Here is a 13,051-nt window from a genome sequence, read left to right on the forward strand (position 1 = left end):
AATTGAAATGATGATGTAGAGATTCGAAAGATTTGTTTATGCAAAAATCTAGCAGATTTATTTACAAAGTCTTTGCCAAAGAGAATTTTTGAGCAATTGGTTCATAATATTAGACTTCATCATCTATCTTAATGGTGTAAGTTTACATGAAGGGAAAAAAATAAGAGATGTAAAAAATGATATTATATAGATGATGTACTAAAAAGCTCAACACGGTTTGTCCTAATAAGGTTTTAACGAGACACATTCTCTTATCAATGGACACCCAAGGGGGGGAAGGGGGAGTGTTATAAATTAATGATGGTCCATTGACCATTGAGTTGATACAATTACTCATACGATTGATAAATTGATATGATTGATACTCATATCATTTATTACTCACTATCATTTATTACTCACTATTTAAGTAAACATTTGTATTAACTATATTTGATTTGATACAAAAGGGTTTGGTTTGTCCTAATAAGGTTTTAACGAGACACATCCTCTTATCAATGGATACCTAAAGGGGAGTGTTATAAATTAACGATAGTCCATTGAATTGATACAATTATTCATATGATTGATAATCATATGATTTATTACACAATATTTAAGTAAACATTTGTGTTAACTATTTGATTTGTATACTTTAAAACTATTCTTTTATATATATATATATATATATATATATATAAAAGGAATAATTATCTTTGTGAAATAATTCAAAATAAAATGTTGAAGTAAATATTAAAAATACAAGTATAATTCATGAAGAGCAATACAGACTAAAATTGGAAAACAAGTAAATGACAATCAAATAAATATATTGATAATTAAAACATATACCAGTTATTTAATTAATTTAGTATAATATTTAAAAGTTATCAAATAAATTTTTATTTTCAATTAAAAAAAAATGAAAAATCAGGTGAAGATTATGTTTTCAAAAAGTCGAAATTCGAGCGTCGATGGATATGGTGAATAGTAATAGTTTATTTAATTTTGGCACAACGCTGGTAAGAAGAAGAAATAAAAAAAAAAATGTTAGAAAGAGTTGCACGTGAAGATATAAATAGAGGCTTTGGCAAAACGAATGTTCAGGAAGGTTTGGTTTCAGCGGCCAACGCTTCACAAACCCAAACCCTAGCCCTTCTTCTTCTTAATCCCTAATCTCTCTATCTTTTCTTTTCCTCTCTTATCTTTATCATCTTCTTGGGCTCTGTCTCTCTGTGCTAACGAACATGTCTCACTTCGGACGCTCGGGTCCCCCTGACATTTCCGACACTTACTCTCTTCTCGTTCTCAACATCACCTTCCGTAGCTTCTCTCTCTTTTCTCCCTTTCTCTTTTCTTCAATTCTTCTGCTAAACTCTTAATTTAACGTTTAATCTTGTTGCGTTCAGGTACCACTGCCGATGACCTATTTCCTCTATTCGACAAGTATGGAAAGGTCGTCGACATCTTCATCCCCAAGGATCGAAGGTGCTTTTCAAATTTCATTTTCGATTTTTTTGACACCGTTTATTCATAATCTTTTTCTTTCTTTCTTTATTGATTTGTTCTGCATTTGTTAATTTTGTCGTAAAGGACCGGTGAGTCGAGGGGATTTGCCTTTGTGCGTTACAAGTATGCCGACGAGGCTCAAAAGGCCGTTGATAGGCTCGACGGTATGCTTTGTTGTTTTGAATTGGTTCTTTGAGTCTTTGTTTTGTTTGATTGTGTTTTGAATGGGCGAGTCTTGTAACCCTTTCAGGAAGAATGGTTGATGGTCGTGAAATAACGGTCCAGTTTGCGAAATATGGGCCTAATGCGGAGAGGATGTAAGTGCTTCCTTCTTCTTTTATTTTTCGTTATTTATTTATTGTTATTTTTCTTGTTAATTATCGGTTGTAAATTGTAATTGTTGTTGCCCTTTGTTGAATCAACTTTCACTTTGTTTTCACTGTGTTCTTTCTGCTTTGGGTGGTTTTTTGTTTTTGTTATCTTTGAAAATGAAAATTAGTTGGTGGGATTATTTCACAAATCCTCTTTTTCCCTTGTGAAATTGTTGCCATTTTCTCTTTCTCTACAAGAGATTCATCATGGTTTTAGCTTAATTTGCAAACTTACACAGTTGTGTTTGGGGTGTGAGCATTCCATGTGGCAGTGGTGATGTTGGTAGGTTTTGAGATTCAGAGCTGCGAAGAATTGAAGAAAATGACATAATCTAATTTGTGTTCCCAATTTTTTCTCTATAAATTTGGTCCACAGGGTTTGGAAATTATCAGTTTCAAACGTTAACTTTTTTATTAACAGAGTTTTGAAAAAAACAGTAATCAGACTGGCCTTGCTCCAATTTAATGATTTTGCATGAAGATGACATGTGAGTTTGTCCATTGCTTAGTTAATTTTTTCAATTTGCAGTCACAAAGGAAGGATTATTGAAACGGCCCAGAGATCAAGGTACCGGTCAAGAAGCCGTAGTCCCAGGAAAAGGTTTGCTGTTGTTAAATTTACTTGCTTCTTTAAAGTGTTGTGCTGACTTTATTGCAATGAGAAGTGTTGAACTGTTGAACTACAATTTTAGAATTATTTATCTTGTTGATAAAAGTTGTGCTAGCATGCTTTGATTGCCTGCTTTTAGTTCAATTTGATGATCAATTTCATATTTTTTCTTAGCTTTTGTTTATATGTTATGAGAAGTCCATGTTACAGCTAAAACAATATTTTGGAATCTTCATTGGTACACGGTAAGCTGGCTTTTGTGGCAATCAGACTGTACATTATGCAATCTAATTTTGTACTTATGTTGTTTTTCATAAGTAAACGCATATTTCTTTTTATTGTTTTGCCCTGGATTCTTTATGCTGTTACCTGAAGTCCAGGGTTGAAAGGGAAAGTTAAAACAAACCTGTGCTCAGCATATACTAGCCTTCCCTTATCTAGTGAATGCTGAATGCTTTCCCCCTTTCAACTGTCATTTATTGGACAGAGTTTAGTTAACATACAGTTATGTTGTCAAATGTTTTTAAAAGAATTACGTGTTAGGATTAACATTGTCTGGGAAACATTTTTTTCAGTTTTATCTTTTGAAGAAAAAGCTATTATTCCCCCAAAATATTACTTCCAAACATTCCAAATGCCATTTATCCAGTCATTTTGAAAATCATATTTGGCAATTGAAATGAATTTATTAATGTCATCTGCAGGTATCGTGATGACAAAGACAGGGATTACAGGAAGCGAAGTCGCAGTAGAAGCTATGATAGGTATGAACGTGACAGGTACCGTGGGAAAGACAGAGATTATCGTCACAGAAGCAGGAGCCGTAGTACCAGTCTTGATTACAAGGGTCGTGGGAGGGCACGCTATGATGATGAGCATCACAGTAGAAGCCGGAGCAGATCAGTTGACAGGTCTTCATTTGTTGATATATAGTTCTTGCAATTGTTTTTACCCCATTCCTTATTGTAATTATGTTTCACTCTTTCCTTGATATTTGTTATAGTCGCTCACCTGTACGACGCAGTCCTAGTCCTAGAAAGAGTCCTTCCCCACAGCGGAGCACTTCTCCCCAAAGGAGTACTTCCCCTAGGAAAAGTCCACGGGGTGAAAGTCCAGCAAATCGTAGCCGTAGCCGTAGCCGTGATGGACGATCTCCTTCCCCGCGCAGTGTATCACCACGCGGTCGCCCTGAAGCTTCACGAAGCCCTTCCCCTCGAAATTCGAATGGTGATGTAAGTAACTTGTCTTAATGCAGTAATGGAATTTACCAACCTTTTAGTCAACAAGTTATTTATTTATTGTGACTTTTCCATATTTGTTGTCTTGCAGGAATAAGATATGCTTCACATGAAAAATTCTAGAGATGCTGGACCTGTAGCTGTTTTGCTGTTGTTGGATCTTTTAGTCTGTGTGAATGGTCTTATCAGAGTCATTGAAGGATTTTATGATCTAAGTGCTGTTTGGTAGGGTCAGACTTCCTCGATGTTTGGATGTTTTTATATTTGGACTTGCTATGTCATCTTCAGTGTTTGGTAACTATTAGACCTTGTAGTTGATAGGATGATTCTACCTCAGTTTAAGGGATTTTTCCATTTTACTTTCATTCTGCTGTTTACAATTTTCTCTCTCCACATCTCCATTTTCATTTCCCACTTTATAGGAAGGAGTGACTAATCTAGTGAAAGCTCAGTTAATTTATATTGAAAAACTTATTGGGTTTTATAGTTATGATCCGGAAAAGTGATGGGGGCCTGATAGGCGCATGTTGGCTTTGTTGCTGTTGATGCTGTTTCTATGTCATTGATGATTGGTCGTGAATTTGATGCTGGTTGCAAGAATATGCTGATTTAGGACTGATTTTTTACCAATGTGCTGATTAAACAGACAATTAGTTGACTTGGTTTTTTCCTGAATGATCTGATCATTGGTAAGCTTTTTTTGGTTTATTTTTTTTTTCTTCTGAGATCCGTCATACCATTGAGAATATTCTGATTTTTGATCTGGTAATCGTGTTTGGCCTTGGCTAAAATTGTCCTAAAAGGGATTCTTGATGCTGTGACGAACAAGTTGGGCATATTTTGACATGTAGCCGATGCCTCATAGGAGTTGGACCTGTCATTTGTTGATTCAGATGCGGATTCTAAACATAAAACTGTGGGTCGTAAATATGAACTTTAATGTGCTGGTGTTTATTTGGAAGTGGACAATGGTAACACACTCATGGTTACTTTTTTTAGGGTATTTTAATGGATAATTTTTAACATTGACCTTTCGAGATTATAACATCTGTCACTTAATGTAGTGAGATACGTTTGTTGTAGCACACTGCTCCATGACACTGTAGCTGTGAGGTGGTAGCTGATGCATCTTTAGTACTAAGATATGCATGTGTTCGTGAATAGTTTGAAGCACTAACCAGTTACTGTAGCTGACTGTTGCTGCCCTCTTTTGCTGAGATCGGGTTTGCAATGGTATTAGCAGTTGGTACACTGATGATGGCTGTCTAGCTGTGCTGCTGGTTTCTGTTGATTCCAAAGCCGCATGACAGAATTGTTTTTCACTATTGAACTGGTGATTTGTTTTTGTAGCCTCAGTTCAGTTATTCATTCGTTCTTATGGCATTAAAAAATTTGTTGCTTATACAATTGTGATCGTGGTTAACATTTTGTCTGGTTTTATTGTTTTACAACTGAAATGACCAATGTGTTGGCAACAAGTTTCTCTTCAACGAATGAATTTCTCTAGGTTGTAGGTTTGCATTCAATTTATTACAGTTCTTGGCCATTTCCTTGAATAACTGTATTATTACTAACAATGAGTATTAAAGAGGTGCCATGCTGGCTGCCAAAGCACGAAGAACCAATAAACAGTCTTAAATAGGTACAATAAAGATATATAGTGGGTTAGTTTGGAGCATATTAAGATCTTGTATTAGTAATTTTTTTATTCGAGTGGTGTTATAGGTATATCTAGGGTGTTAAGTGTGTTTCGATTCCATTTGTATTTGTTAAGGTGAGCAATTCCCAGTTTAGCAGACTAAGTCATTGGTGGGAATTGTTATCTTTTTGCTTTAAAGAGAACAGTGGATGATTGGGAAATATGCGAATTGTTTTCGTGTACTCAAAAAGTTGAATTGGAGAAATTTTGATGATGAAATTGGGGTTGGCTATTATTAGCTCTGCATAATGATTGAGTTTTTTCTTTCTCAATTTGGTTTTTTAGGAAACTGGTTCAATTAATTGTTATTACAAAGCCAAAATTTAAAGTATTGTGGAATGTCATTCTTATTTGACTGAATTGTATGTTGGAGATGTGGCATTTAGAAGTGCTATTTAATCAAAATTTAATGTTGTATGCTTTGCTTAATTTTATTTATATTCGAGGTAATTCACCTGATGGTTGTATTTTTCGGAATAAAAATTTGATGTTTTAATTTTCAATATTTATATTTTAATTAAATATAGCTTGGAAAACGTTTAATGTTTATTTAGTTTCTTATTTCTTTTATGTGTCTGGTTAATACACAACGAAGCGTAAATAATGGAAAATGATTGATTTTAAAATGATTTTTCTAGTTAATGAATTTTCACTTTATTTGATAAAATAATTATGTATTTTTATAAATTAAGCTTTTTTGAGGAAACATGGAAGAATAGGATAAATGATTACAGTTATGTTATAAGTGAGTACCAATGCATAATGGATGTTTGGAAAATTAATTTTCCCATGCTTTGATAAGTTTCTGAATTTAATATGACCTTTTTTTTTTAAATTTGGTAAATTAGGGCCTAAGCACAAGAAAGTTCAATTTAAAAAAACTAATATTTTAGATGATTGGGTCCTTCTATAATTGCATCTTTATGTATATTGGAGATTTACTTGAAGTTATTTACTTTTATATTTATTGAATTTGAAAAGTTAAATCTTAATAAAAGTCACAACTGTTGAATAACTTTGTTCTGAAACCCAAACTGTTTTCTCAGGTAGAGAATAAAAATGTTCAGGAATATCGCAGAGCGATAATTGGAACGAGTTATTGGTCAGAAAGAGGAAGAAGAAGAAGATACATGGAGAACTTGTGATTCTAAATGTAGTACTTACCATCGCAATGAAATTTGACCAAGCGGTCACTGCAATCATGAAGTTTTACAGACACGTGTATGAGTATCATAACAGTAAGGCATCAAATGCCGAAAAGTAAAATCTGTTTGAGAAAAAAGAAAAAATACTTTAAAAAACGAAGATAATGATTTCACCAATGAATAACGAAAAAACTATAGAGATAAAAGATATAAAATATTAGAAGAGAAGGATATTGTGTTTCTTGAACAATTTGATATAATCAAAGAATATAACTGAGCAAGAAATATGAATGGAATTTGTCAGAAGTGTTTCATTTCAAAAGTGAGAAATTTACTCGTAGTCGAGTGAGTTGGTGTACCATTATTTATGTTGGCTTAAACCTTCCTTCATAGAAGAAACTTTAATTTTCATATTTGTTTTTTTATGACACTGTAGGCAGATTCTTAAATCAACTTGCATTAAACTTAACTACAAGTAAAGAGGAACATATTTGAAATGAGATTTTAAAAAATACATCTATATATTTTAGTTTATGATCTTTGAATAATTAATTGGAGTTGCATGCAGACAAAGAAAGCTTGAGTATGAAATTGGTAAAAACATCAAAAGCCTCAAAATTAGTTGGATATGTCTCTACTACACCCTATATTCCTTGGACATTGTGATTGGTCATGATTTCTATGGAAATGAGAAGCAAAATGAATACAAACTTGTGTATGTATCTACCATCTCACACTGGACAGAAGGTACTCAAGTCCAAAAAGAAACCCTCAAAAGAAAAGAATATATGAAATCTGGTGTAATTGGGGATGATAAAAACTAGAAGAAGCTGAAGGGGTTGAATCTCATGTTGGTGTAATTGGCACTGACATAAGCATTGAGTAACTCATTTTGAGCAGACCAGAAATCAGCCTTGAGACCCCCTCTCCTAATTGCCTTTAGAATTTTGTTCTTGTGTGTGTATCCAGTGACTACTACTTTTTGGCAGTTAGTGTCTACCTCCACTTTCTCTATCCCTGCATGTAGTGTGATTCATATGTTAGCTCAACAACCAACTCAGAACTATGGTGACACTGATTACCAAACTCTCTTTCAATTAAACAAACCTTTCAATTTTGAGAGACATTTCCTTAGTCTTTTCTCATGTATGCAAACCATCTCCACCTTTAACTCAACAACCTGCAAAACAAAACAAGTGATTGAATATTATTGAAAAGAATTGGCTCCAATGTTAAGAGACTAGCCTGTTAACTGATATTATTCCTTTGATATAGTTTACAAACTGATATTATCTGCTTAACCCATGGTAATAACCTTTCAGTTTATAAACAAAACATTGATGCAATTCTTTAAGATGTTGTTCTCCATCAAAATTAGAAGTCACCGAAAAAACTTATACTGATATTTAATAACTAATACAAAACTTTGTTATGTAGATTATTCAAAAAAAAAGTCCATCTGTAAATTGAAAACAACATAAAAAAAACACCAAAGAATGTCCACAATTTGTTTCCAGTTTATTTGGTAATCATTTTGTTGATAGACCACCATGCACGCTTTCATTTATTAATTTAATGAGTAGCATACTATTTCTGCATAATTATTAAAGGCCAAGTATGCAAGAATGAGAAATAATGTCTGAACAAACCACATAACAGTGTATAAGAGATTAAAGGTTAGAAGAATAATACCTCCATAGAAACAGCCGAGAAGAGATGATGCTACAGAATGATGATTTGGAGAGGGAAGACAGGAGAGGAGTGAAGGATAAAGTGAGACAGAATGATTTGAAAACAATTGGAATGAGAGTTAATCAATGGGACTGAGACATTCAAGGTTATTTATATATGTTAGACGGAAGACAAGATCAAAAGTTGGAAGAAACATTAAGTGGGGTGTCTCTTGGATTTTTAGTCTGATGGCTGTTTAAACTAGTAATATAAGGCAAAACCATAAGCTTTTTCAGACAGAAGCACATTAAGCTTTAGAATATGCGACACGGGCCTCGAGGTTTTGGATCCAAGCAAAGCAATGAGTGTATGAGAATTTGAAATGATTGGCTTTGACAGGTCCAACGTGACCTTTTTTTTTTCCTTTTGACTGAAGTTTACTCACATAGAGATAGGAAACGAAGAATGAAAGAAATCAGACAAGGACTTCTTGGATTTGATGACAAGTGCATCACCATGATTAACATCTGGCACATACCTTGTAGCTCTAAGTTATCAGATGTACCACTTAAACTCTATTTATGTCATCACATAAAAAAGAAACTCTTTCAATATTATGTTTTGTCATGCTTCAGATGAATTTAAATATCATATTACTTTTCCTTAGTGATATTTAACTATGTACTACTATATGGTTATATTGTTTATATCTTTTTGATTGATATATGTGATAGAAGATTATATTTGCCATTTTTTGCATAAACAAAAAGTGGACTGTAAACTGCAATATGTACAGTCATTGTATACGTATGAATAAAGTAGATTAATTCTTTTCTTGTTATCTGACATATGGTATTTGATTTGGATCAATGTGGAGCACATTTAGCAAGGAAAAGGAAGTACAGATCAGAAAAGAAAAAGAGAATAGAAACGTCTAAACAATGAGAATGACAACAGGAAACAGACCAAGCAGCAAGTTTGGTATAATTTAGTTGGATGATCTACTTTTTTGCTTAGATTGATGTCCATCCTCGGTACACGAGGTTTCTCTCACACCACCTTGGATTCAGCTCCTGTATCCTATCGTCACAGAAAATTTCTCATGAAACAAGAAATTAACAACCAATAAATAAAGTTGTTAAATGTTTAATGATAACTTCATGTAGTTAATTTCCTACTCCAGAGGTTTCTGGTCCCACAAACTTCATTGGAATCTGTAGTGCTTCCAGTGTCCATTCCAACATTTCTTTTTGTTAACTATTATTGCTACCTGCTAGTCCCAGGTAAGGAAGATCATTTAGCAAAGTTGTAAGCGCCAAGTTAAAGTTAATTTTAATTAAACAAATTCTAAAATGTTTCAAATTCTATATAAAAAATATATAAAAAAATTATGTTTTAAAAACTCTCTTTGCAAATAAATTGCTTTCACATATTATTTATTAACTAAAATTAATTACAACTTGCAAAATTACGAGTAAAATTCAATTAAAAAAGAGTGAAATGTCAGTGAAAGAATGTGGTAAAAATGCGTTTTTGAAATGATTATATTTAATAATAATAAGAGTTGAACTATGATAACAATTATTTAGGAATTTACGACTTTAATACAATATAATAATATACTAAATAACAGTTTAAAATTAAATTCCGTATTAACCCATGTGTTTTTTTATAAGGTTGTCTTAACAGAAAGAAACTATTAAGAAATCATGTGTTAATCTCCAAATGACAAAGAATTAGTCTTACTACTGATTTTCAATCAAATTAAAAAAATGAAGCTGAGAGTATATGTAACATTAATATTTAACTGGGACCATAGTCATGGTAGTATTGGACTAATTTCTTCCCAATAGAGAATCCGGTTAGCTTCTTGTAGGGCTAATAATCTCACAGGATCTCATACCACGACTATAAAAGGGCAATTGCTTTCTGCACCCCCATCAATTTCCTCTCCCACCCATCAAATACCTTCCGGAAAATGTTTTCTGTAAAAGGAGTGTACATAGGGATGGCAAAAATACCCGTGCCCGCAGATATCCGCGGATAAAATCCGCGACGGATAGTTACTATCCGCAGGTATTTATTACCCGCGGGTAGCGGGTAACGGGTATTTTAATACCCGGTTATAAACGGGTCGGGTACGGGTATCATACTATCCATACCCGCGGGTATCCGTTACCCGCAAAAAATTAAAATTAATATTTAATTTATATTTTATTAAGTTAAATTTAATTAAAATTAGAAGTAACAGTATATTTTATTATGTCAAATTTAATTATAATTATAATTATAATTTAATTTAATTTATATTTTATTTTTATAATTTTATATTAAAAAATTTATAAAATTCATATTTTTTTAAATATTTGCGGGTATCGGGTATCCACGGGTACCCGCGGGTTTTAAAAATATCCGCGGGTATTTTTTAAGCGGATACCCGGCGGGTAAACGGGCGGATTTTTTTTTAGCGGGTCGGGTACGGGTATCATACTATCCGTGCCCGACCCGACCCGTTGCCATCCCTAAGTGTACATTTACTTTCTGGGGAAAAATTCCAGATGATTTTCTGTTCCAGAAAATAAATTCCGGAATTGAGAAAAAAAATGATGGGGTGGAGAAAGTAATAGCTAGTGTTTCTGGGAGAGTGAACAAAGAAACTGGGAGTTGAGGATAGAAAATGTATAGCCTGCACTCAGAGTTCAAAGAACAAAGAGATCACTGATTTTTTTAATTGCAACGGGCCAAAGCCACAGATACCCGTGATTAAAGGTAATATAGGGAGTGTTTTAGCTTACCTTGGAATTTAGCAAGTGTTCATCTTACCTGCATGCTTATATTCATTCAGTTTTCACTGAATTGTTAATTAGGCCCCAAATACATCAAACATCCATACATACCTCAGAAAACATTACTAAACCCTGCACACAGGGCTTGCACTTAAATCCAAGGAAGTGTTTTGAGACATGCATGCTCCATTCCATTCATTATTACATTTTCCAATAAGCATAGACAATTTACTTTCAGTCTTGTCCCAACTAAAAAAAGATTGAGAAAGGTAGACCAACTAGTTAAGGCATCAAAGAAAAATATAAATGAAAGTTTGGCGAAAATTTTGAATTTATACTGAAGCCATGACAAATGACGTGAACTTTCACAAGAGTAAAGTATTTAATGCCCATTTAAAAGAACCTATTCACATGTCATTTAGATTTATCTTTATAACACTATCACTAGTACAAATATTTGGAAAAACTCATAACTGATTATATATCCACAATCTAATTTCAACTTATTTTCATAAACTCCAACACAAGTTATAACAGATTACAAAGTAAAGTAAATGAAAACAGTTTAATCATTTGTATTATTTGATTACACAAACAACTTGTAAACAAGTAGTTACATAATAACAATTACTCAACAAGGACACAACTGAACTGTTTACTCAAACACACACTCCAATTGTGATGAAACTATACACCCAAATCAGAAGCAATACAATGTATCGTAACTTGTGTCAACTGCATGCTATGCAACCCAAGTTAAAACAAAGTTCAACACCTGCAAGTTGCAGTCTACCTCGCACTTCCTCCATTCGTTATCCTCATTTGGCGCAGGAAAATCACTAGAGCAATCATGCACAAAGAATTATCAATATTCATTCATACAGAAACATTATTTATTACAATCATAAGGATGAGAATCCTTCACTTTCAAGTGTAAAATTGAATTTACAAAGTAATGAAAGGGGATACTGCCACTGGTTAGGGTTGACCAGCCTAGCGCGAATGCTTTTACTGAGACGTAGAGAGCGATTCCTTTCCTCCAAGTGTTCGAATTATAGCTTCGAGAAGCTTGATGTCCTCGTCGCGCTTCTCGATTTCTTCTTGCTTCGCGCGCAGCTCTTCCATGTGCAACTCAAACACCTCTGTAAAAGAAAATAAGAAACGATTAGGTCGCCGATCACAGACCAGAACCATTCCAAAGTTCAATTGAAAGATGAAATGCAATGATTATGAAGAGTAAAAACAGAGTATGATATAGATGATGATACTTGTGGTGTTTTCAAGTTCGGCGGTGAGCTGTTGAGCGCGCGATTCGGCGGCTTTTTGAGCGGCCTCGGCCTGTCGTTTCTCGGAGCGAGCGCGAGCGGCAGCGGTGATGGCGGCGTCGACCTCTCTCTCCAAGGTCTCGACTCGTTGCTGGAGCAGTTTGATGGAGCGAGCTTGGTCGGCGGTGAGGGAGGCTTTGGAGAAGGTGTCGTCGTCGACGAAGACGGCTTTGGTGAGAAGAAGCTTCTGGAGAGATTCGAGATTCGATGACATCTCCGTCAGATTCGTCATCGCTCCGCTCCATCGCTCTCCTTTCTCGTTCTCTCCCGTCATCGTCATCATCTCACTACCAAGCACCAACCCTGCCCTCTCACTACTCATTAATTTCCTGCTACTGTTCTTGTTTATTACATCCTGCAGGGTTTTATTAAAAATCCCATATCCTCTGCATTTTCCTTATTGAAAAGGAAAAAAAGAAAGAAAAATTAATAAGTGATTTTATATAAAAAAGAAAAAAGAAATTATGAATTGTCTGTCATTATTAAATACCGGTTCTATTTTTGCAACTTTAACATTTTAATAGTTGTGTTAATTGTTTCTATTTGCCTGGATGAGATAAAATGGGTCTTGACAGGCTGTTAGAACAACATAAAAGAATATACTATATTATATATTATATTATTGTGAAATACTTCAAAGATATTTATAGTTAATATTTTAAAAATATTTTAATATTATAATTGATTATCATATATAATTTATTTAAGTCGAAAAATG

The 13,051-nt window shown here is 33.8% G+C and overlaps 3 protein-coding genes across 9 annotated transcripts; 1 reads left to right on the forward strand and 2 right to left on the reverse strand.

Moving 5' to 3' along the window:
* Positions 1-1,074: 1,074 nt before the first annotated feature.
* On the forward strand, positions 1,075-5,197 carry SC35 (serine/arginine-rich splicing factor-like protein, putative). Of its 6 annotated transcripts, none has more exons than XR_003603303.2 (11): positions 1,075-1,302; positions 1,389-1,467; positions 1,573-1,652; positions 1,739-1,805; positions 2,389-2,460; positions 3,174-3,380; positions 3,473-3,701; positions 3,799-3,932; positions 4,195-4,396; positions 4,511-4,678; positions 4,772-5,197. XR_003603303.2 is itself a non-coding variant. In XM_028063955.1 (8 exons), exons 1-8 carry the CDS (start codon positions 1,227-1,229, stop codon positions 3,802-3,804), a joined length of 816 nt encoding a protein of 271 aa, XP_027919756.1. In that variant the 5' UTR covers positions 1,075-1,226; the 3' UTR covers positions 3,805-4,072. The 6 variants fall into 6 exon arrangements, 1 of the variants encoding a protein (XP_027919756.1); XR_003603304.2 differs by having other exon boundaries at positions 4,791-5,197; XR_003603302.2 differs by having other exon boundaries at positions 4,511-5,197.
* A 1,933-nt stretch (positions 5,198-7,130) lies between these two features.
* On the reverse strand, positions 7,131-8,556 carry LOC114179344 (heavy metal-associated isoprenylated plant protein 45-like). The gene is made up of 3 exons (XM_028065664.2): positions 8,244-8,556; positions 7,659-7,731; positions 7,131-7,568 (listed from the first exon to the last, which is right to left on the reverse strand). Exons 1-3 carry the CDS (start codon positions 8,247-8,249, stop codon positions 7,372-7,374), a joined length of 276 nt encoding a protein of 91 aa, XP_027921465.1. The 5' UTR covers positions 8,250-8,556; the 3' UTR covers positions 7,131-7,371.
* A 3,003-nt stretch (positions 8,557-11,559) lies between these two features.
* On the reverse strand, positions 11,560-12,700 carry LOC114176114 (tropomyosin). 2 transcript variants are annotated; one of them, XR_003602967.2, is made up of 3 exons: positions 12,277-12,700; positions 11,958-12,150; positions 11,560-11,847 (listed from the first exon to the last, which is right to left on the reverse strand). XR_003602967.2 is itself a non-coding variant. In XM_028061047.2 (2 exons), the coding sequence occupies exons 1-2, from the start codon at positions 12,653-12,655 to the stop codon at positions 12,017-12,019; spliced, it is 513 nt and encodes a 170-aa protein (XP_027916848.1). In that variant the 5' UTR covers positions 12,656-12,694; the 3' UTR covers positions 11,560-12,016. The 2 variants fall into 2 exon arrangements, 1 of the variants encoding a protein (XP_027916848.1); XM_028061047.2 differs by having other exon boundaries at positions 11,560-12,150; positions 12,277-12,694.
* Positions 12,701-13,051: the final 351 nt, after the last annotated feature.

The sequence above is a fragment of the Vigna unguiculata genome, chromosome 3 (genome assembly GCF_037176805.1).
Source record: "Vigna unguiculata cultivar grain cowpea cultivar isolate G323 ecotype 2 chromosome 3, ASM3717680v1, whole genome shotgun sequence".
Taxonomy (NCBI): Eukaryota; Viridiplantae; Streptophyta; class Magnoliopsida; order Fabales; family Fabaceae; genus Vigna; species Vigna unguiculata.